Below are 22,519 nucleotides of genomic sequence, written 5' to 3' on the forward strand. Positions count from 1 at the left end.
TGTAAATTGTCTCTTAACCCTTGTGGAGTAGACCAGAAATGTCAAAGATTCACTGCTACTAGGAACAGCCCTTTTCCTCTGTGTATGTGTGTGTGTGCACATATGTCTGTGCACAAAAAAACACATTAGAAATCAGGGGTAAACTGAGTTTCTGCTTATAAACTTCAGGGATTCAGGATTTTCTTTCTTATATAATATAGAATCAGATCAGTTTATTGTGGTGAAGCTTATTTGATCTGATGGAGTTCAGTTTACTACATTTCCTTTCCTGTTTTACAGATGACTGAGTTTTTCCCTGGGGAAATGGAATAAGGATTTGAGTAAAAGAGCAAGCTTTAGTCTTTCAAGTCCTTTGCCAAAGTAAGGCAGATAAATGTAAATTTTACTATATCCTACTAACAGCTTTAAGGAAAAAAACATCTTTGCTTCTAAATACAGTTAAAATCAGTTTGGGTCTAAAAAAATATTTAAAGGTGAATTATACTACCTGAGTATAAATGTTGATTAGGCAGCTTTGCTCCTGGCACACGGAAATTACTTAATACAACCACAGTATCAAACAGAAGAGACACAACAATAGTGAGCTTTCTGTCCCATTATCTTCAAATAATGCATTGAGATTTATTTCAGCCATATTGCAATAGCTGCAGCAGCTAATTTAGTGGAAGAAATAATAAACAATACAGAGAAACAAGTCCAGTTATTTGCTTACTTAATAGACTTCCTGAAGCTGGAAGTAAACAGTGTTTATAGTATCAAAATTCCCTGCATACAACCTTCCTCTCCACCGTAACTGGCAGTTTACTGTAAACATCAGAGTATAAACATGTCTTGAGGTTGGTAAGTTGAATACTAATTAATTTGAGCAGATTTTTCTAGATGTAAAGGATAGTATGAAAGACAGGTTTGGACATAAATTAACAGGCAGCAAAAACTGGCATCTAGCTAGGAGTATTGGATGGCAGGTGAAAATGTCTGTGGAGGACCAACCTCATTGAGGCCTGTAAAGGTAAGGATGAGATGGGGGTAAAAATGAAAGATATTAACAGCACCTCTGACTGATTTTAACAGCAATTCTGAAAGATTTCATTTAAAATGTATGTTTATAGATTATTTTGTACCGTTCTGATTAGTTTTGGTAGTGTTCTGGTCACTGCCAAAGCAAGAGCTGATTGTGCACAGCCACTCCACAGAAATCAGGAATTTGTATCTTGGGTGCAGTTTTTTCTCTCATTGATAAAGACAGTTTACAAAGTTTGCTCGCTTTATACCTCTATCCTCTTGCTTGGGCCTTGGTGATAGTGCATCTGTTCAGCAGATCAGGGAAATGATCTGCCATCAAAATAACCCTTTTTCTTTGGGTTAAATTAACCTTTAGTATCTTAAGAAACAGGGTGATTTTTAACACTGATCAGTTACTTGGCGTGTGTCATTATGCAGCCAGCCCCACAAGCAGTTGTGTGAGCCATTGTATCAAAGCCCAGAATGGGGAGAGGGAACTCCTTAAGCAGTCTTTGCTACAGAAAACACAGAATAGCAATACATTTCCTTCCTTCAAGTGTTTGAAACGTAGATTTTTGCTTTTTTACAGTTTTTGAGTGTAGGAATATGCTTTATTGTTTCTGTGGAAGCCACTAGAGAGCAGCATATATTTCAGGAATGTTCAGTCATGAATGTAACTGATAAATTGACATTGAGATGATCAATCAGGTAACTACAGAAAAGAGGCAGAACTGGGGCACTACTTGCCTGACTTTCTTACAGGTATCTTCTTGGTATTTTTATTTATTTATTTGCAAATAGACAGTACACATTTCCAGGTATAGTCTACAGGTTATTTCTTTTCACTGGTCTCCAAAATGATACCTATTCTATTCAGAAGTAAGTGCTTCATTATCATCACAGAGAACAGTCCACCAGTCTGAAGGGCAAGACCTGTAAGAACAAATCATTGCTAGTGAGAAAGTTTCTCTAACTGGAATTAGTCTGTTTTAAACTATGAAGTTAATTACAATCCAGCGTGTCACTAATTTTTTTTTATAAATATCACTCACACTTCCCTCTTCTTGATTAAAAAAACAGCTGTCTGAACTGGCCCTTTGATTTTCGGCATCAGCAGAGAGATGAAGGTTAAAGGACATGGAAGTAAAATCCACTATTATTATCAGAAACTCAAAAAATTAGTTTTTTCTTTAAGGGGTTCAAAGTACCTTTAGTAGAAGTGTAAAATCTTGCAAATTTGGCTTCCCAGTTTCAGAGTATCCCTTTAGTCCATTGTTTGGTCTGCTGGAAACGTGCCTCAAAGTAATAGGAAACCTTAATCTTTCTGTTAGTGGGCTCCAGGCTTTGCCGTGAATGTGACTGGGCATACCGAACATATTTGCATGCTGACAGGTGGGGCAGCTGTGGTCCCCTGCGGGCAGGGCTGGTGGATCTCAGTTGTACTGAAAACATGCCCGTTGCACTGAGTAATTAATTACTGGTGGGAAGAGCTTCAACAGTGGTATTAGGATGCAAATGCAGAGAATCAGCTGAAAAATCTTTTCTCAGAATCCTAACCAGGCTGAAAAAAATGGTTGGAGCTTTTTGGAGTTTAAAGTTTTAGGTTGTCAGAGGAATTATTAAGTAGATACTTCAAATACAGCTTTTGTTCTTTGCTGTGATGATCACTAGTTTCACATGTGAACTAACACATATACTGCTGAATCTTCTTGACATTTAGTGGAAAAAACTTGTACTAAAAGTTGGAAAAATTTCATTACTAGCAGTCTATCATCACAAAATAGTTAGATATAGGTTTGTGAATTTCAGAGCCCAAAATTTCTGTGAAGTTCTTTGCATTAAGTTTTCAAGCTAACAGAATATTAGAGCATTGAGTTTTTGTATTTAAACGTAAACAGTGGCAACAACTAGAAAACCTTTATAATTAATTTTATAATTATAAAGAATGGAATCTATTTAAAATACTTTGTAATTAATTTTATAATTAATTTTTTAATGATTAGTATACATTCAGTCTTTCATATGCTGGACATTTTTATATTATATTAACGGTGCTCTACAGATTTTTTGACTCTGTTTTTTGTAAGACACTAATTCCATCTTCCCCAGATGATTATTTTCCTGGGGCCAGGTCCAGGGCTCTCAGGAAGCCTGGGCTCTGCTGAGTCTGGGGCAGTTCCACAGCAGTTTAGGATGAGCAGGATGAACTCTGCCAGCACCGTGGTAGCTCCATCCCTCCCGTCCCCTGGCGTCCTCCCCCATCCATCACAACCTCTCAGGGAATCAAACCCTGGGGCTGGAGGCAGGCTCACACTGCTGCTGCCCAAGGACCACCTCTTTTAGGAATGAAGATTTTATCAGCCTAAGCAGGAATCTCTCAGTAATAGGAAGTTTTATTCCAATTATTGATTTCTAAGAAAGATTTTTCATTGCTAGAAGAATCTCTCTGTTAAACTGGAGATGGCTAAAGAAAGGCCCAACAGTTTTCTCAGTGTTCTAGGCGAGGTGACAATTTCAGAGCATTTCTCTGAGTGCAAGGTGTGAGCCTCTGCAGCACACACAATTACAGCCTTGGGTGGCTCCTTGGGGAACCACTAGAGGCTGCTCGATAAGCACAGCCCCATCTTTGCCTCTTGAGGGGGATGGATGAGATCACGTGTACGACTGAAGGAAAACATTCACAGAGCACTTGCCTAAAAGACAGCATGGTCTTCCTGGAGGGGATAGTGGGGAGACACAAGAATAGACATTAAAAAAAAACCAACATTTTCTGATTTCTGGGTCATTTTATTTGCTGGTTGAAATTGCTAGCACTTGAAGACATTATCTTGCTAACTGATGCTATTTCTATTACACAGAAGCCATTTTGTTTGATGAAACTGAGGGGTTGAAAAAAAAGAAAATTTGCACACACGAACAAGTTAGAACTCCAGCAAAAATATCAAGGGATTTCATCCTTGTCCACCCTAATGTATAAGTGCTGAAGAAAAAAAGGTGTATGTATATATATACATCCATAATTTACATTTTAAATATATATGTACCAATAAATGCATATTTATACTGTTGAGGAAAGATTTTGTAAAAAAACTGTTCTCTTATTTCCATCATCCACTTGAGTTTCTTGTTTAGTTCCAATGAGAAATAAAAACTTCCTGCTGTCTGGAACTGCTGTCTTTTCAATAGGTTGACCAACACAATGCTTCCTTGTGATCTTTGGTAAGGCCATAAGGAAATTTCTGTAAGTATTGTACTAAACCCTGAACCCCTAAACTTCAAACATCATCTAGGATCTGCCCAGATGAGAACAGAAACTACGCCCATGATTTGAGTTCTGATTATCAGAAAGCACCACTTCACAGAAGCAAATTGCATGTACTGGAATTCTAGAGATAGATCAAAAGAGCAAGAGGTGAGAAAGTATCATAGGTAAATGTGGGGTCTAGAATGGAGTATGGGAACTTTCATCAGTAAATTTACTATTGTGGAGCTGAAGGATCAGTAGTCAGAAGGTAACTTGTAGCGCAGTGCTGATTCATCTGGGGTGTTAAATGTTTCATTAGTTAAGCAACAGCAATTGAGAAAGAAGCTCTTTCTCAGAGATTAAGAGGTGATGGGGAAGACTCAATGGCCTGAGGCTGCTTTTGTTCTTAAAAGGTGGGGATGGGGAGGAAAAATGCTGCATGGTATTTATTCATGAGCAAAGCTGGTTAACAAATGGGGACAGCGGGTTTATAAAATGACTATTCCAGCCATCAAATTGGATTTTTTTTCTTGTAAACATGAGCCATTTTGTAGCTGACTAAAGTTATACTTAAAAAAAGGAACTGTTTAAAAGGCTGTGTCTGTGCATACTGCTATAGATACATGCGCAGAACTGTCTGAAAGGAACACTCAAAATACATATGGTTGTGCATCTGATACATTGAAAATATCTGCCCTTCACATCATCAGGTTTTTGTGATATTGTGGGAAACAAACACTGACATCCTTGTTCAAGATCAGTTTCTGTCTCGGGCATTGATGGTATAAAAAGTTTAAGGACAGTGTTTTTCTATTCTTTTTTCCTCAGCTTTTTCCTTCTGTGCTGTAGCTGTCACTCTCAAAAGATTTGCAAATGTAAAATTCCAGCGATCCAGAGCCTAAATGCTTTGGGTATCATTAACTGATGAAGACTTTGGCTGCTTACTGTCACTTTATTGTTTTGTCTCCTTCTAAACTTGCATCTGGAGTACATTACGGTTCTGTCTTTAGATCAGTATGGTCAGTACTAAACTGACTAAAATGTATGCCACAGCTCTTCAGCCAAGGAATTTCCTTAAGGAAGTCTGTGATTACATTATTGTCACACTAAAGTGTTTGTTTGAAGGACCCTGTAAAGACATGATAGCATGGAGATGGTGATGGTGATTCCTCTTCACAGCGGTACTTGTGAAAGTATCTTATAGTTAAAATGGTATTTCTGGCCCCAACCTGCTGTCAAAAAGAAAAAAGTTGTGAAACTATGACTTAGTTTAACTAAAGAATAGTTAGGGAATCAAGGCTTCTAAAAATTCCCTGAAAAATTAACTTGCCAAAACAAGTTCCAAACCCCTGGTTAAAAACACAAATCAGCTTTTTACATTGTCTACATTATGAAAGGGAGGCTACATAATGTCTTTGGCCAGTCTTATGGATTGCTAAAAGGAGGCTCTCTTTTCTCCCTTCTGACTGTGGCCCCTCTGTTTATGTAGGCTCTGGCAGTAACAGAACTAAGTCAGCCTGGTTGGTGATCAAAAGGGGTTTTACTGTGAATTAACAAGTGGTTTTGGCTCAGTGAGTGTCTGACCACAACTACAGCAGATACAAAGAGATGGGATACATAAAGCTGGGAAAAAGAAGTGTGGGGAAACAACAAGGGTTTCCCACTTCTGGCAACACCAAGCTGTTAAACCAGCTTAGCTGTAGTATTTAACTTCAAAAATTGTGTTCAGAAGCTTTACCTGAAAAGGCGTATGTCAAATTTCAGATTTTTCTGAACAGAATGTAAGTTCAGAATTCAATCAGATTTGCAGGTGATCATGTGAGCCTGTTGTCTGTTAACTATTCAAACCATTAAAGTTTTAGACTTAGGTATTATGTCAGTATTAAAGTTTTGGAAATTTCCCTTGCTTCTAAGATGCAATGGAACAAAACACAGAGACTTAAACACTCTCAGCCAGTTTTGCAGTCATCTTGTCATGCCCACTAAGAGAAAAAGCGGCAGTGCAGCAGTTCACTATGAATTTAGCAGTTTCATAAATGCCAGTCCAGCATTCTCTCAGCAATGCTGCTGAGACTACTGAATACGTTGTCACACGTGAGCTGTTGATCTATACCAAGTCTGGAAACGTTTTCTACTCTCTGAGGCCGAATAGGTCTTTGCCAGACCAGCTATTCATACATACTTCTGTCTTAGCTAGTTACAAGTCACACAAAATATGAAAAATTGTTAGCTTTAGGCCACATGAGAGCTGAATTGTGTTTTCTTCTGGAGCACAGCTTGACTACATGATCTACATAAAAGAAAATATTCAAGCTGAGGATGCTCTATTACTCAGCTGTGAGAATAAAAAAGTAATGATGTACTGCACTACACCAAAGAAATAAATGGAGATTTACCATTTAACATACAGGACATAGTGTTTTTATTAACAGATATTGCTATTGCTTGAAAGAAATTGCTGAACATTCTTACTGACCATAAATTTTCCTCTTTTTTGTTTTTTTGAGCTGTAGTTCATGTAAAATATTCTGATTTTTTTTCTTTTCTAACAAATTAAAATATTCTTTTGTTCTACCTGCCTCATTGAGACAAACTGTACAGTGGTGCAGGAGTATGTTTGCCCTCTTGCCTTGGGTTTATTGTGCAGTCACTGCACAAGAACATTTTCAATGGTGACCTAGTTCTGGGCTATAAAGAAAAATGCCTGTTTAAAAAGGGAAAGGGAAAGGGGAAGAATGTCCAAGGGCTCTTTGAGGCTTTTGTCTATCACCTCTATATTATGAAGGTCTTGTATCAGATTCCCACATGTCATTATTATATGTATATAAACATACATATTTTATACATAAATTGGGTGAGTTTATTATCCTGTGGTTTTCTTTGTAGTGCAAAAGAAGTGTGAGACTTATTACTGTTTGAACATGCCTACTGCAAGTTTCAGATACATCTATTTGTTTTGATATTCCTCTCCAGGGTAAAAAATTCAAATTGGCCCAGAGAACACAAATCTGGAGGGAAAGGGAAAAGTCTAATCATTGGGTAAAATTTGACTGTCATCTTCCCAGGACATTAAGAAGAATTATGAGAATTAAGTTGAAGGAAGCAAAGAGAAAGAGACGGCAAAAGATGTGCAGCTCTGAGCAAAGATTTCTTTTACAATACTTTGTAAAACAAAGAGAAGCTAGAATCTCTTTACATTAAGTTTGTCATATAAGATTGACTTTGCAAGTCTGAATGGTGTTAGATCAACTCAGTGGTCCAACCATAGAAGTAGTCGAGGTACAGCTTAATATTACTTCTACTATCACAGTTTGAGATGTTGATTCAGTTGATAACACCATTTGATTTGAAGGTAAAGCAGAAACTGCAGAGCGCTGCTCTGGGATACTGTCTCACTCCCATCTTTTACAGCGTCTCATTTAAGAGGTTCATAGTTACACAGCTGAACAGAAATGCAGCTCTCTAAGCATATTTGACTGCATACCTAAACAGTGTGTGGCCTTCCAGAGACTAAACAACAGATATGTTTCATTAATATAATTCTACCCTTTAGCAGTGGGCAAAGAACAGTTTTGGAAAGTTCAAAATGAAAATAAAGACAAATATAACAAAAGTCCTTAAAACCTGCAATCACTACATAGCTTTCTGTGGTGGAATAAAATGCATCTAAATATTGCAAAGGTTACATTGAATATGACACTAGCAATACATTCTTTATTCAGAAGGGATCCAGAGTCCAGGAAGTATAATGTGGCTAATTGATATAAAAAGTAATGACATAAAGCTTTTGCTTTAACTTTCAACAGGAATGCACCCATGTTCTACTCATGACTAGTAAATTAATTTTCACAAGACCCAGGGGAGTCTTTTATTTTTTGATTTCTGTTGAGTCTGGTTAACAGGAAGCATTGTTAAACTTGAATGTAAGAAGTTAGCTCTGTGCTGAATGCTGCCTTCACATCTGACACCTGTCATGTCCCAGTGAAACTTCTTGAGAAACTGTGCAAACACTAATACCAAACCTTATGCAGGAATGCAGTTTACATTTGGAGTTTTTGCATGCCTTAGGAAAAATTGAATCATGATCCAGCTTTGGACTAAAGCCTGATGCTGGAGTTGGCTTGATATACACAGAATTGGTTTGTATGCTCTTTATCAATGGTAGTATATCCTCATCCCTTTCCAAAAGCCTTGTTGAGAAGATGTCTTCTGAATTATGGCTAAAATATAATTTCATGCTATTGTCAAGTGGGAGCAGATATCCTGAATCCTCAGAGAGTCTTCTGCCAGTCATGCCTTTTGTTATACCAAGGATATCAAACTGAGACACATGGATTACAACTGTGGCCATATGTTGGTGTGTGTACACAGAGGATGGAGAAATGAGGAGAAAAAGAGAAGAATCAAAAAATAAGTTTATACACCCCTTCTGTGCAGTACTTGTTATTCATAACCAACATATGAAAAAGTTGCGTTGAGTCAAGCAGTTCAGAAGTAGTCCTTGCTGTTCTGACATGAACTTCATTTTATTAGGTGTTTAAGGTGTAGCCTTATGCAGAGTATATGGCAACAGCATTATCCAGATGGAAAGCAATTATTAAGGGCTACACAATGAGCAAGAGTTGCATAGCTATAGTAACTTCAGAGTGAAGCTGCTTAAACATGAAGGTACTGCTGGGAGGGGTGGAGGAAAGGTATCATAAAGAATCACTTACGTGAAAGGAACATGTTTCTCCTGTGCAATCATTCCTAAAAAAGGAATCTACTGCTGGTAGGAAAATGATAGTCAGACTCAAATCAAATGTGAAATTAAGTATAAATGGCCTTATACCAGATGTAAATTTTACTCTACTAAGGCAGTTTTTGAAGTGTTGCTTCCTTTCACTGGGGAGGAGGGGAAGACAGGAATAACTATGTTGTGAATGATGTGTGAAAGATCTATTCAATTTATACTTGTAATACTTTTGTGCGGAAAAAGTGACCTTTTTATTCCCTGCTATGTACTCAGCTAATGTTCTTCATTTTCAGATACTTGAGAGAAAGGATAGAAAAATATGAACTAGAAGAAGATTAAAGAAGTCAGAAATGCTAAACAAGAACAGATCAAGCATATGCCTTTGGCCCAAACTTGAAAACTGAGGGAACAGAAAGGTAAGGAATGAAAATGAATATGTAACAAACGAGCTATGTATATGTGCATGTAGATATACATCCATATTTGTCTGCAATGTGGGATCATGTGTTTTGATGAGCTTGCTATCCAAATGTTAATGTTGTCTTCTTTGAAAGATGTATTTTTATTTAGGAAATAGATTAGGAAACTGAACTTTTATATTTTAATTCTTTGAAATTTGATGTTGAAGCCACTGAAGCAGTTTGAGCAGTGTTTCATGTCCATACTAATTTTTCTTGATACATTACAACATATTGATACTTAAATTTTCTTGTTTCATATTAAAATAAAGGTAGCAACTGTGGTTTTATGAGTTTAAGAGGATTCCAGTGCCCACTCTTTCCTTCAGTATTCCTGAACCATTGTACAAACCATCACGCCCAATGCCAAACCAAGTTCCCTGTTGAAATGTGACAAATGCTTTTTGTCATCTGGCATTGATTGTATTGTGGAAAGGCACCTGAAGACTGAAGAGAGCATATTTTATATTAAATAGCAGCATTTGACAATGAATATTTGTTGCCCAAGAACCAGGAACTGTGGGCCTGCAGAACTGTTGGCTTAATACTCACTTTTCCTGAAAGGGACTTAACAGTTTTTGTCAGTTGTCATACACTATTTTTTTACAGATGACACTGTGTAATCCTGCCTGCTTAATCCCCATATTAACAGTCCCTTATGATTTTTCTAAGGAAGGGGTATTTTCTCTTCTACATATGAGGAAAGAAACAAGTCTCTCTGATGAAGCATATTGTCCACACAACAATGAAGATATTAGTGTATGACTCTGAATAAGGGTATATAGTGGTTTTGTAAATTGCTTGAGCCTGGTCTTGAGTAAGGCAGCTAATCCCAGTAAGAGGGTATTGCTTCACATGAAATCCTTGCAGAGCTGTGGAATCCATTCCTCCACACCAGCTGCCCAGGCTGTTTGTCTACTGGGGCTTAGGTTGCTACTATAGATAAACTGTGCAAATAAATGAAACTGGCTGTTACTTCACACCCACTAGTTTTGTTTCATTGTGTGTATGTTCACAACCTCCTTCTCTGCCCCCCAATAGTATATTGGGGCTATTATGAAGACTTCTGCTCCTTTGAAGCAATGAAGCTGCATCCTCAAGTGCACTGTCTGTTCCCTGTTGTGCTTTTAGGCCTGTGCAACAAGTTCTAAGTCTTCAAGTGAGAATCCTTTCCCATTGCATTTGAGCCTGTGTTATTCTAATGTGCACTGCAGATTTCACTCTCAGAAAAAAAAAAGTAGCAATAAAAAAACTGATTCCAAATTTTTAATTTTCTGTGTGTTCCCTGTATGCTCCTCTGTACAGAGGAAGGAGACTTGCACTAAGATGCTGTTGATTTTCTGTCCTTTCTTAGAAATGCTGAGAATACAAAATACTTTCATGCCCATGAACCAGAGGATTCTGATTAAGTTCCCACAGAATACAATTACTCACACCTACTCCACCTCAGTGCTGTGCCAGTAACTGTAACTTATTAATCATCCCTACTATCCACCCAAGCCTTAGAAGCTTCTATCATTTGTAACATGTCATGAAAACTGTAAGAAATATTTTGTGGGAAACTGAAGTCCCATTTACAGTATGCAGTGACAATAAAACAAAAGACAGTTTTATACTCCGCATCAGAGGGAAGGATAAAGAGGGAAATTATGAAACTGTGGGACTGATTCATCAGTAAGAAGGTTTCTGATATGAATGTTCTGTGTGCTTTAGGCATTTTTAGACAGCTTAAGTTTCAGCAATGAGTTCTGTGCTTAGATTTGTTTTATAGTACTGAATGGGTGTGTGTTTAAAAGTTGTTTCTTTAAGTAAACTATGTTAAAAACCCCAAACAAACAACCAACACAACTTCCTGAGATTGATGTAAATACTGAGAAAAAAGAAAGATCAACAGGAATGACAAATCCTTCTGTATAATAATTTAAATTACAGATGAAGCAGAAAAAGGGCGATGCAAGTGATCTAGCAATTACACCGTGGTACTGCCTCAGAGCACTGAGAGGGCTGTTTACATATATTATGAATAATGAACCCTTACCCTGTGTGCTGGAGCTACCAGTCAGCCTACAGCATCTGTACCAGCCCAGAGGGATTTCAGAAGAACCCACCATTTAATTTTCTTCTAGTCACAAAGAAGCCACCACTGGAAGCTCTGGATACAAACAGATGAAAGGGTAAGAAACGTATTATCACCATCCCAAACATCGAATTCTTCTGAAAAAATACATCTCACAATAAGCACTTCCCCAGGACCTTGTGTGAACTATTTAACAAGAGCACAAAGACAAGTGGCTTTGCCAGCCAGGCAAGATCTTAAGATGTAGATGTTTATGTTTTTTTAACCTCCAATTATCTCTCTGGAGTAGAGGAGACTGCTTTTAAGGCTGCACAGAGCAGGAAGTGCTAAGTATATTCATAAAGGTGTGGCTTAGCTCCCTAGCAATTCCTTGGCAACAGGGACAGCTAGCCTTAAGTAAAACAAACAGGCTTTGTGGAAATCAAAAGTTGAGATGCAAGCTGTTCACATCTCTTTGATTAAAGCAGCCAATCTTTGATTGAAGGTGATGGTCTCCACCTTGTTCCCTCAAAACAAACAGATTCACAAGGTTTGGATAGATAAATCTTGATAAGAGTGCAAAATATAGAATGTTTTTTAAAGTCGGTTTTGCAACATGCATTGTGAGAAAAGGAGAAATTTACACATCAATCTATCAAAAAATTGATGTTTTATACGTCCTCTGATAGGGATTTCTCATAGATAGAATGTAATCCAGAGTTTTCAAGAACTTTCAAGAACAGCAGGAAGACCTGATCTCACGTCTTATGTCTATATAAAGTATGTATAAAATGCTGCCCATTGTGACTCATGTATGACAAGGACAGCTGGCCTGAGTGCCCTTAGTGAGGCTGCAGGTGTTCAGCGGTACCTGGCCCTAGAAAAGTTTGATGTGCCCTAAAGCCATGGAGTCGTGATGCTATCAGGCAGAAGTACCCCCTCTTTTGCTCAATACCATGAGTCACTCTCTTTTTTTGCCACGATAACTGAACCAAATGAGGGAATGACTCCTGTTTAGAGAACAGAGGAGCAGATCGGACTCCTCAGCCTCCCTTCTCACACAAAGCAGAGCACTAGAGTCTGGAAAGGAGTAGTTAAAAGTTAGTTATGTCCTAGACATCTACTTCACCCAGAGCCAGAGCGTTATCGGTGCATTCACCCAAGTCACTGCGGAACCACTCCCAGAATGTGCCAGGTAACTTCCTCTCATGTGCCCCAGGGCTCTTTTCCTTTTCCTCAGCACCATGTATTTCAGTGTAGAAAAGGCAAAATCTTAATGTGTGTTAACTGTGTCACACCACACTTGAAATAATTCCTTGAGGATAACAAGGAATGACTGAATACAAGGTGACATTTCCTGTCAAACAAGGGTGTGCCACATTAGCAGAAGGTTGGGGAAAGGAGGTGAGGTAGTACTGGCACTTATGAAACAGCTCTGTCAGAGTGTATTAGCACAATTCCAACTTGCTGGGAAGGGAATTGCACCTGCTTGCATGTGCTTAGTTATTATCTGTGCTTATAAAGCACTTCTATAACTGTTAAGTGATAAAATGCACTGAATTGCATCATATGGCATCTTAAATTTAAAATTTCTAGAGTATGCCAGAAGGAATATTTTAGGAATAGCTGTCTTCTCTCTGTCTGAATACATTTACTGACTGTGCAATATGTTTCTTTGAGAATATTTCTTCTCAGGAAACCACATCATTCTCCTGTATCAGCCAGGTGTATCGGTAAGGACACAATTCCTATATTACTTCCACAGTGTGTAAGATCCAGTGTCAGGCCGAAGGAAGAAAGGTATTTGTTTAATCACGCTCAGAGGTTAAAGTGAAAAGAGCATTTGTTGAATAGAATGAGGAAATTTATTTGAGTGAGGATCTGATGACTCTACTGACACGACTGTAACTATATAATACAGTTCCATGTGAACTAGAGTCTTCCACACAAGCAATTGCATTTAGAGGTGCTGTAGAAAAAAATTGGATTATTTGGCAAAATCAGTAGTTGTCTTACCAAGCTGCAAATGGTAGAGTAGAAAATAAACTTATCTTCCTAGAAATTGCCATTAGTTCTGCTAGAGGCTGGTAATCATGAGTCAGACAAGACTTTTTTAAAGACCTTGTATTTTCAGGACAGTGAAAAAAATACAAAAAAAAAAATTAAAAAAAGTCAGAAGTCTGCTGCTTCTTTGGGAATTTATGTCATCCTTGTGTTGGACACAGGGTGCTTGAAGTCCCCTTGTCAGATCCTAGGTATGTAACGATTACTGGTAGAAGTGAAGTGGAGAAAAATAACCATGATCAAGATGAAATCATTGAATGATAGGTCCTATCGTGTTTATTTTGGATGCAAATAATTGCATTAATTAATTTATTATACAAAATGCTTTGAAGAGGTGTTTTTAAAGCCCAAGTAGAATGGGTGGTAAAGTTTTGCTTATGTTTTGCATTTAGATTTTACTTCTGTTTATACAGTGGTGAGAAAAAGAATTACATTTGCATATCTGTATGTGGAATAAGTTTAATTAAATTCTAATGAAGAAATAGGTTAAATACCACACCAGTTAAATCAAATGGGAATGAAATATTATAGGATTACCCCTTCCTTTTTTTATCAAGGTTTTTGTGTCAGCTGAGAGTTTGTGGTAAAATCTGAATAAGCAGAGAGATTAGTAATTTCTGCCAAGATATCTCATGAGGCCAGTATCAGTCAGTTATCAGTAAAGCTTGAGAAGATGTAACCTGCATAAATTCATCATTAACTATGTAAAATTTATAGTTGTTTTTCATTGAATAACTTGGAGTTCCAGTGTACAGTCCTTGATATTTGATGATCAGTTCTTTCATCACTGCTGCATTGCAGCACTGATTATCAGCTCTCAGTAAGTGAGAGCAGCGTGGAGCACGCAGATCTTTTCATGTAGATAACGACCTTTACATTTCTTATGTGGTCTATTTGTTTTTTATGTTTACATGCAAAGATGACAGGAATTGGATGACTGGAATCAAATGTTCCAGATGGCTGTGGCCGCTTCTCACTCTGAAACATCAGTGATTTTGAAACATCAGTGAACTGAGAACTTTCCAGCTGTACAGTGTGAATGCATTTATGTGTGGGGATATGACAGGATGAATATCATTGAACCGTTGAAGGAGTGTCACAAAAGTTTTCTATAAGGGTAAAGCACTACTAAGACTGGAAGTCTCTGTGTTGGCCTGTTAAATATAAAGTACAAAATGACCCAAATTAAATACTTTATGTAGACATCAGGTTATTCTCATTTACTATTATGAGGAGTTAAACTCTTGATCTTTTCCCAAGAGGATATAACTTTATCCTATTAAACCTTAAATGTGTAATTTTACATTTTATTGTTTATAAATTAAGAAGATGATTCTATTGAACTGCATGCAAATACTAGTGAATAACAGAAAGCATTTTGGCTTTTAGCTATTGTAGTGGATAGTGCTATCAATTTATGTTTCTACTCCTTTCACTGGGGTAATAGTGATGGTAGCAAGAATGTTGGTAATGGAATGTCTTTGTTTTATAGCTTATGTAACAAATAACTCACTAGATTAACTTTATCATTAAAAAGCAAAATTTTTTACTGTTGGATATTCTGCCACACTGACAGACTTGTAAACTGCTATATCCTTTCAATCAACAAAGAGTGGATGGGTTAGTATATAAAAGTGTTCTGATCTAAGACTGAACATCAGTCTTGCTTAAAAACCTGACACAAAAAGAATATTTTCCTTTGAACTTCCTTTCTCATGCTATACTGTACCTGAGACCAGTAAAAAAGTAAGCAATTGCAATGAAAATGTATTTAGCCTGGTTTTAAAGGCAGTAAAGCTTCACACAAAGTCAATTTTGAATCACAGGCAAGGTAGATTGAAAGGGTCAGGAAGTACTTGCATATTCATCTCATTAGGTAGCAGGAATTGTATCACATGGCTTGTCTAATTTACCACAGCTTAAAGAACCTGTCTCAACTAGTTGCAGTGAATTATTTAAAAATTTAGCAGTGAGATCAGATTGGCAACCAGGAGAAAGTTTCTCATCAGCAATGCAGTGCAGCACTGGAACAGGTCATCCATGGCGGTTTCCAAGACACAGCTGGACAGAATACTGGCTGGTTCAATGTAGTGCTGGCAGGAAGCCTGTGTTGGACAAGAGGATGTGCAGAGATCCCTGTCAGCAATCATCTCAGTGATTCTAAATCCAGACCCCTGTTTAGTGAATTATTTGACTGACAGCATTATTTCCAATTTTTAAAAAATGGAAATTTAGTTTATTTGTTATAAACTGTTAACTTTGATATAAATCTATAATAATATTTATGAAAGACACTAGTATGTTTGACCTGTCCACAAATCTGGTATCAAAGTAAATGCTTAGATTTTCAAAAGTCTGGTAAGTGTAATCTGGAGAACTTTGTCTGTACAGCTCACACCAATACTCCAGTGGGAGCTGAGCACATATAAAACCTTTGTAGGATTAAACCACAGGATTGTTTGACATACTACAAAGAAGAGAAGCTATGTAAAATAATAGGGGAAGTAATTTCATTTTTATTTATCTTGTCTAGTCATTAATTTTATATTTTAACTTACCTTTAAGTCAATAGAAATAAATTTCAACTGATACAGGATTCTAAGTGAATACTTCCATTGCCTTGATGGTGCTGGTATCTGCAGGGTAACAATCCTTCAGAACCACAGCTCTGAAGCTCTTGTGCAGATTGCTGAGCTTTTGTGGATGTCTCAATGGAAATGATTTCAAGGCTTCTACAGTGCATTTTAATCATGGCAGACCTACCTGGCGGACCAAAAAATGAGATCTCTCCAAACATCTGGACAGCAATCAAAGAACACTGCTAAACGCTTGTTCCCATGCCTTTTCCCACTCATTTGCTGTTAAAGAAAGGATGCCAGAAAATTCTTTACATATGGATTTATGTTTCAGGAGTTACAGTAAGCTCCTCCTTCTGCAAATATTGCTGCAGTAATTTATAATCTAATCCAGGAGCCAAGGACTGAATGGGTATGAAATCTAAATATCTTCTCACATTTGCTTACAGATCACTTACAGATCTTTTACTTCCAGTGCCAGCTCAGTTTGGAGATGCTGAGGCATGCAGAGAATTTACTATCCCTACTGTGCAGAGAAACATCAAGGCACCATACTTATTCAATATCTCTGTTTCTTAAAATCATAGAAAAAAATTAGCTAGAAGAGACCTCTGGACATCTTTTGGTGTACATCCTTGCTCTGCTACCATGGCCAATTTTGAAATTAGACCCAACTTCAAAGTTTATTAACTTTTTTCAGGGTATTTCAAACCATTTTACAGGGTTAAATGTCACATCATCATCATCATCATCATCATCACCATAATTTTCCTCCTTTTAACTGATGAGTAAAATATCCATGAGGACAAATAACTTCTCAATATCATACTAGTTTGGAACAGAGGATTGACTTCCATGTTACCTGAAAGATTATTGAGTTATTTTTGTAGATCTAAATGTAGCCAGGGTATTACTCCAGATCTCATGTCTCAAAGCTTCATACTCCTTTTATTAGGCTTTAACAAAAGGACTTCAGTCATCAGGACATTCAGTTCACAGGAATTTTTAATAATGTAGTATAAGAGATGGTTTCTTTTCTTTCTTTATTTCTTCTTCCCTTCCCTTCCCTTCCCTTCCCAGTAAGAATGAAAATGCCACTACAGATTTATCCATTGCAAGCACACTGCTTTTAATGAGTCTCTTTGGTGTTCTCATGTGATCTAACTGTAAAACTGATCTATTTTACAGTTTTAAATGCTTGATTAATAAGAAACAAAATAATCACCATATTGAGCTTGCATAACAATGAATGTCCATCTTTAAAACTTTTCTTCTCCACCCAGTTACATTTATGAGACGTTATGGTCGTATGTAGCCTACAAATACGTACCTCTATAAATAAGCCTGCCAGGATTAAAGCTAAAGGTGAGCAAATACTCTTTATTTCAGCAAGATCTTGGTTACAAATTAACCTTTCTATGCTCAGTGTACAAGGGCTTGTCCCATATGTTTTTCAGGAACTGGATCCTCTTGCTGTTCTGTTGAGACATACAGTGCCATTCCTTCATATTTTTAGATTAATAAATTGCTAGTATAATTCAGGGCAGAGAATGGGAGGGTAGTGGATAGAAGATGAATGAAAAGCCAGTTGCATGATCTGATACTTTGAAATGTGTGATAGTGCAGGAAAGCCAGCATTTATTTAAGGTTTTTTTTAAACATTTTAGAATATATTTTAAATTCATTTAGATAGAATAGTTCAGATAAATTAGTAACAGTAGAATTATATGAGTCAAGATAGTCTAAAAGTAGAAACCAGATGGGCTTTCTATGAAGAGAGGCTACATTTTATGAGATGAGCTAATACAATTGTAAAAGGCATAGAAACTTTTGGGCTTACCAGTCTTTGATATCATGTGTAGGTTTCAAATAAGTTTTCAAGGGTCTTTGGCATTGATTTGGGGAGTACTTATTTAATCTGACAAGTTGCTCTAAATGAACTACAATCATTTTTCTTTCACATTAGATCCTAAAGACAAGTACATATGTACTGGCATTTTCTGAGCCAATTCAATGGAGCCTGTGACCATATGTGTCAACCTGGCCAATTTTTCATGTGTATGATTGTCTATAGAAATCTGCTAATGAAAATCCCATTATGTATGAAGTACTCATGTATTAGTATATACAAAATGACATCCTCGTGAAGGAAGTTAAATTGCAACAGCCTGGTATTTTTTTTTCTGTGAACATAGCTACAGTTAAAATCTGTATTTACATTTAATCTGTGTTTACACTTATCTGTACAAACACTGCCTCTCTCCAAACACCCCCATATAAATGTGTGAGTTTGGGAGGGGGGAACAGGTTGGGAAAAAAGGAATAGTTCTCACACTTGCAGTCAATGCATTTTTATAGTTCTTATTAAAGACTTCAGGGATAAGGATCATCCCATTCTCAATAACGATCTGTTACATTATTTCATAACCACTACATCCAAGGGAAATAACAAAAGGGAAAGAAATGGGGTTTTATTCTACCAAGGATTTCTAGAAATGCATTGGCAGGGGAAAATATAGCTGTGGCTATAAATTCAGCAGTGCAAGAAAATGTAATGCTGAAAACATTTTGAATATACGAATATATACATGTTACCGATAAAAGTTTTCATCTCTGTTCAGGAATTTGCCCTTTCTCTAACAATGTATTTTCAGGATTGCTTCTTAGGCAGCTTCATGAGCTGCAGAGACAGCAGCTGAGACATGTTTAACTGTTTTGTGATGTTCAGTGAGATGCACCTGTGCAAGGTTTCCTGCATGGTCTCTGTCAGGTAAACTCGTAACATGTGAATTCTAAGATACTTCACATCAGACAGCATCCTTGAACTGTAGTTTATTTTCACTGAAATAAATGGAATTTGTGTTGCTGGTGGTGCTAGGATGGGGAATCAGTGTTTGCCAGAAGGAAGTCCACAATAACTACTATAATTAATCAATTATAAAATCGGAATGTTAAAAGAAGATGAGAAAATGTGATTTAATAATTTAAGCCATCAGATATTCACAGTTAAATGCCCACCTCTGCATTTTCCCAGGGTAGACATCAGTACCTAAATAGCAGCACCAATTTTCATTCAGTAAAAGCTTTATTTCAACACAATACTAATACTGAAGTATAAACTGAAGACTTAATTAAATGAAAGAAAAATTATGACTAGTTTAACTTGCAGCATTTGGCCTTTAAAAATCATTAGTAACCCATCAGTGGTGGCAATAGGAAAAATAACTTTCAAATGAGTTTAGAAGCTTTTTGATCTTTTTTTCTGCTTTAAAATCAATTTGAGTTTGACAATATCTCTGAAAAATTTCTCAGTCCCCAATGTTACAAATATTACTGCTGCTGCTGCTGCTGTTGAGCAGGAATGTTTTCATAGCAGCTAAACTCGGTGGTGGTTTCCCATTGTAGTCTCAGCAGTGAAACAGGTGAGGAGAAAAGCTGCTCACCTTGGACTGCTGTAAATGCCCAGGAGTAAGCTCCTGAGCAGCTGTAGGAAATGCAGGGCTTTATACTGTGCTCTTGCAAAACTTCCTACATACATCCTTTCTCAAAACAAAAAATTTGATTTACTAAGACCCATCTTTACAAACTGTATGAAAGATAGGGCCTAAATTACAAAGTACTCTCTGCCTGTAATATCCCTTAAAAATCCCTGTGGAATACTACACTTTCATTACACATTAACGTTGGCGTCCGTAGCTGGATACACACACAGCAACGCACACAAAAGGCAATTACTGAGAAGCAGGTAAAGACTTTTCTTTCGTGGAATTCAATGCTAAGTCATAATGTTTTTTTTTTTTGCACCTGTACTCGAATATTGTTCGGTTTTCCCCCAAAACGGGCGCGGGCCGGGGCGCGCAGAGCGCCGTGTGCCCCGCACGCCGCGCTGGGCGGGATCCCGTGAACTGAAAGCAGGTAGAGGCACTTCCTGCAGGCAGAATTAAAGACAGAAAGGGAGTTTGCCTCTGATCTCCTTCAAAAACCAATCAGGCTAGATCAGCCAGGCGTTGATTCTCCCTGCGTCCCTCCTACACCTTTTCCAGAGGCCCAATGGCCTTGTCCCTTTGGGAGATTGACTAGAGACACATGAGCTGCACCAAGGGCAGGTAACTCAGGAGAGGGGAAGGGGAAGAGGGAAGGGAAAAAAAAAAAAAAAAAAAAAAAGAGAGAGAGAAAAAAAAAAAAAGCCCAAGCCCAGACTGAGTTTCTGCCATGATGTTAGAGGGAAAGAAACCCACAGCTTGCTAATTTCACCTCCCAGTCGGCCCCGGGAAAGAGATCACCGGGAACAGGTAGAGATGGGAGCTTTCTTTCTCCATTTTTTTTTTTCCCCTCAAATACCCAACCTCCTAAATAGCTCTTTTTCTTCTCTTTATATTGTGACTCCTCGTTCGCTCCTTTTCTCTTTGATTACTTGGAGGTAGGGGATGAGCCTTGTGGGATTTTTTTGGTTTTATTTTTTTTCTTGTTTGTTAGTGTGTCTTTCTTTTGCTTTTTTTTTCTCTCTATTTTTTTTTTTTTTGACCTCTGCTTTTGATTGTAGCTGTTTCCCCCTGTGGTCATGACGGCTTCGCACAGTGACTCTTTGGTGGTGTTGTTTGGGGCAACAGCTGGTGCATATGGGGCTAAACTGGGTTCGGATGAGAGGGAACTAATTCTCTTGGTGTGGCAAGTTGTGGATCTACACAGCAAGAAGGTATGGCTTCGATATCCGGGGCGAGGGCGCGTTCCCCGGCGCGGGGCGAGCGGGCTCTCCCGGCCCCTCGGCGCCGGCCCGGAGCCGTTTGTTCATTTCACAAATGCACCGAGGGAGGGGAGGCGCGGGGCCGTGCCCGGGGGTCATTCCCTGCCCGGGGCGCTCGCTCGGGAAGCTCCTTTTTGTTCCGTCTTGAGGGAAGAAGTCACTTTTAAAGAAAGTTTGGCCTCTTCCACACTCCACTGCCCCGTCCGCCTTAAATGGTGCGTAGCTTTGAGGATGTCTACGGACTTCTGAAATTTTAAAACAAAAAGCTGCCCCGGATGGCTCCGGGTGTGCTCGCTTCCCTGGGAGCCGGCTCTCGGTCACCGTTGGACCCTTTGGGCCTGTTTTTTGTTTGTTTAACCAATGTTTGGATAACCTTTAAGAGAATATTGACTTATTTTAATTTTTAGGCCAACCTAAAAGTCATCTCTAATCTTTTTTCTTCCCCAAAAGCCCTATCATAAATAACCCCCTAGAGATGAAGGGCTTTAATAAAACAAACAGGACTATAAATTTCATAAGTGGATTCGTGACATTGCCTTAATATTAAGTGATCTTCCTTTTCCACTTAACAACTCCCACAAAAGTCGGTGCTAACTGCAAAAGGCCTCCCATGAAAATGGGCTCGGATACTCCGAGGCAGAGAGCGTGGCTCTCCGGGGTGGGAGGGAGAGAAACCGCGGCCAAAGGTTTCGATTTGTGAAATAGACAAATGCGTTTTCTCCTGGCATTTATCCGGAGGGGATACTGCACTTTTCTGATTTTTCTTCAGTCTCAACACATTGCTATAAAGAGCTAATTCGATTGTTCCTCACTTTTGTCCATATTTTCTTACATGTTTTTAGGTAGGGACACTACACAAATCCCTGGTGAAAGCAGACAACTTGGACTTAAGTGACCAGTGTCGCGAAGTCAGTGGCTTAACACCAGAGGGACTGGGCAAAGCTGAACCACTGGACCGGGTTCTTCAACAGGTGAGGTGCTGCTTTTGGGAGCAGGAGTTCTTCTGGGTGACGCCTGTGAACGAGGTTTAATGGATTTGAAAAAGGAAACAGACTTTAGTTTTGTCTTTCACTTTGAAATCACTAGCAAGTTTTCATGCTTGTTTTTAAGCTAACCCAAAAGAAACTTGAACCATTTGAAATGGGAACTTCATAATTCTGAAACAGTTATGTATGATACTAGAGTATTTGAGCTGATGTTATAAGTCCTTGGAAGATCTGACTTCTGGTTGTTTTGATAGGTCTGCTTTTATCCCAAGTTTCTCTTAAGCCTTAAAAGAGTTAGCCAGTAAGAGTACTACCTAATACAGGAGTGCTAATCAAACTTTCAAACTTCACATGGTACATTCTAATCTACAGGTTCGCTGCTCTAATGTGTATTTAAAAACTTTTCCTCATTTGTTATTCTTAAAATCAGCTGAAATCTTCAAAATCTTTCATGTAACATCAGATATGCTTGTTGTGTATCACTGTTTTCCAGATGAGCCTAATGAGAGGATTATAAATTGATTTGGTTTAATTTTTTAATGATTTTTGTAGTTTTGCTCTTTGTCTCATTTAATATCACACTGAACAGTAAAATTTGCTCAAGAGGACTTAAGCTACTTCAAAAAATTTAGTGTGAATAGTGTATACATAATG

At 37.9% G+C, this 22,519-nt stretch overlaps 1 protein-coding gene across 8 annotated transcripts in view; it reads left to right on the forward strand.

Moving 5' to 3' along the window:
* Positions 1–19,756: 19,756 nt before the first annotated feature.
* The window catches only part of ESRP2 (epithelial splicing regulatory protein 2), a 42,286-nt gene continuing 39,523 nt past the window's right edge, over positions 19,757–22,519 (forward strand). For 6 of the 8 annotated variants that reach the window (XM_014255544.2, XM_088062265.1, XM_088062264.1 and 3 more), the window contains exons 1-3: positions 20,309–20,427; positions 20,679–20,831; positions 21,722–21,850. In XM_014255544.2, coding sequence (XP_014111019.1) covers positions 20,697–20,831; positions 21,722–21,850 — 264 coding nt within the window. In that variant the 5' untranslated portion in view covers positions 20,309–20,427; positions 20,679–20,696. Of the gene's footprint in view, positions 19,881–20,125; positions 20,242–20,308; positions 20,428–20,678; positions 20,832–21,721; positions 21,851–22,519 lie in introns of those variants that run through there. The other 2 variants (XM_088062263.1, XM_088062262.1) reach the window with 2 other exon arrangements.

This window comes from Pseudopodoces humilis, chromosome 14 (assembly GCF_049639895.1).
Source record: "Pseudopodoces humilis isolate 2021_Gansu_Grassland_sample_001 chromosome 14, ASM4963989v1, whole genome shotgun sequence".
NCBI lineage: Eukaryota > Metazoa > Chordata > Aves > Passeriformes > Paridae > Pseudopodoces > Pseudopodoces humilis.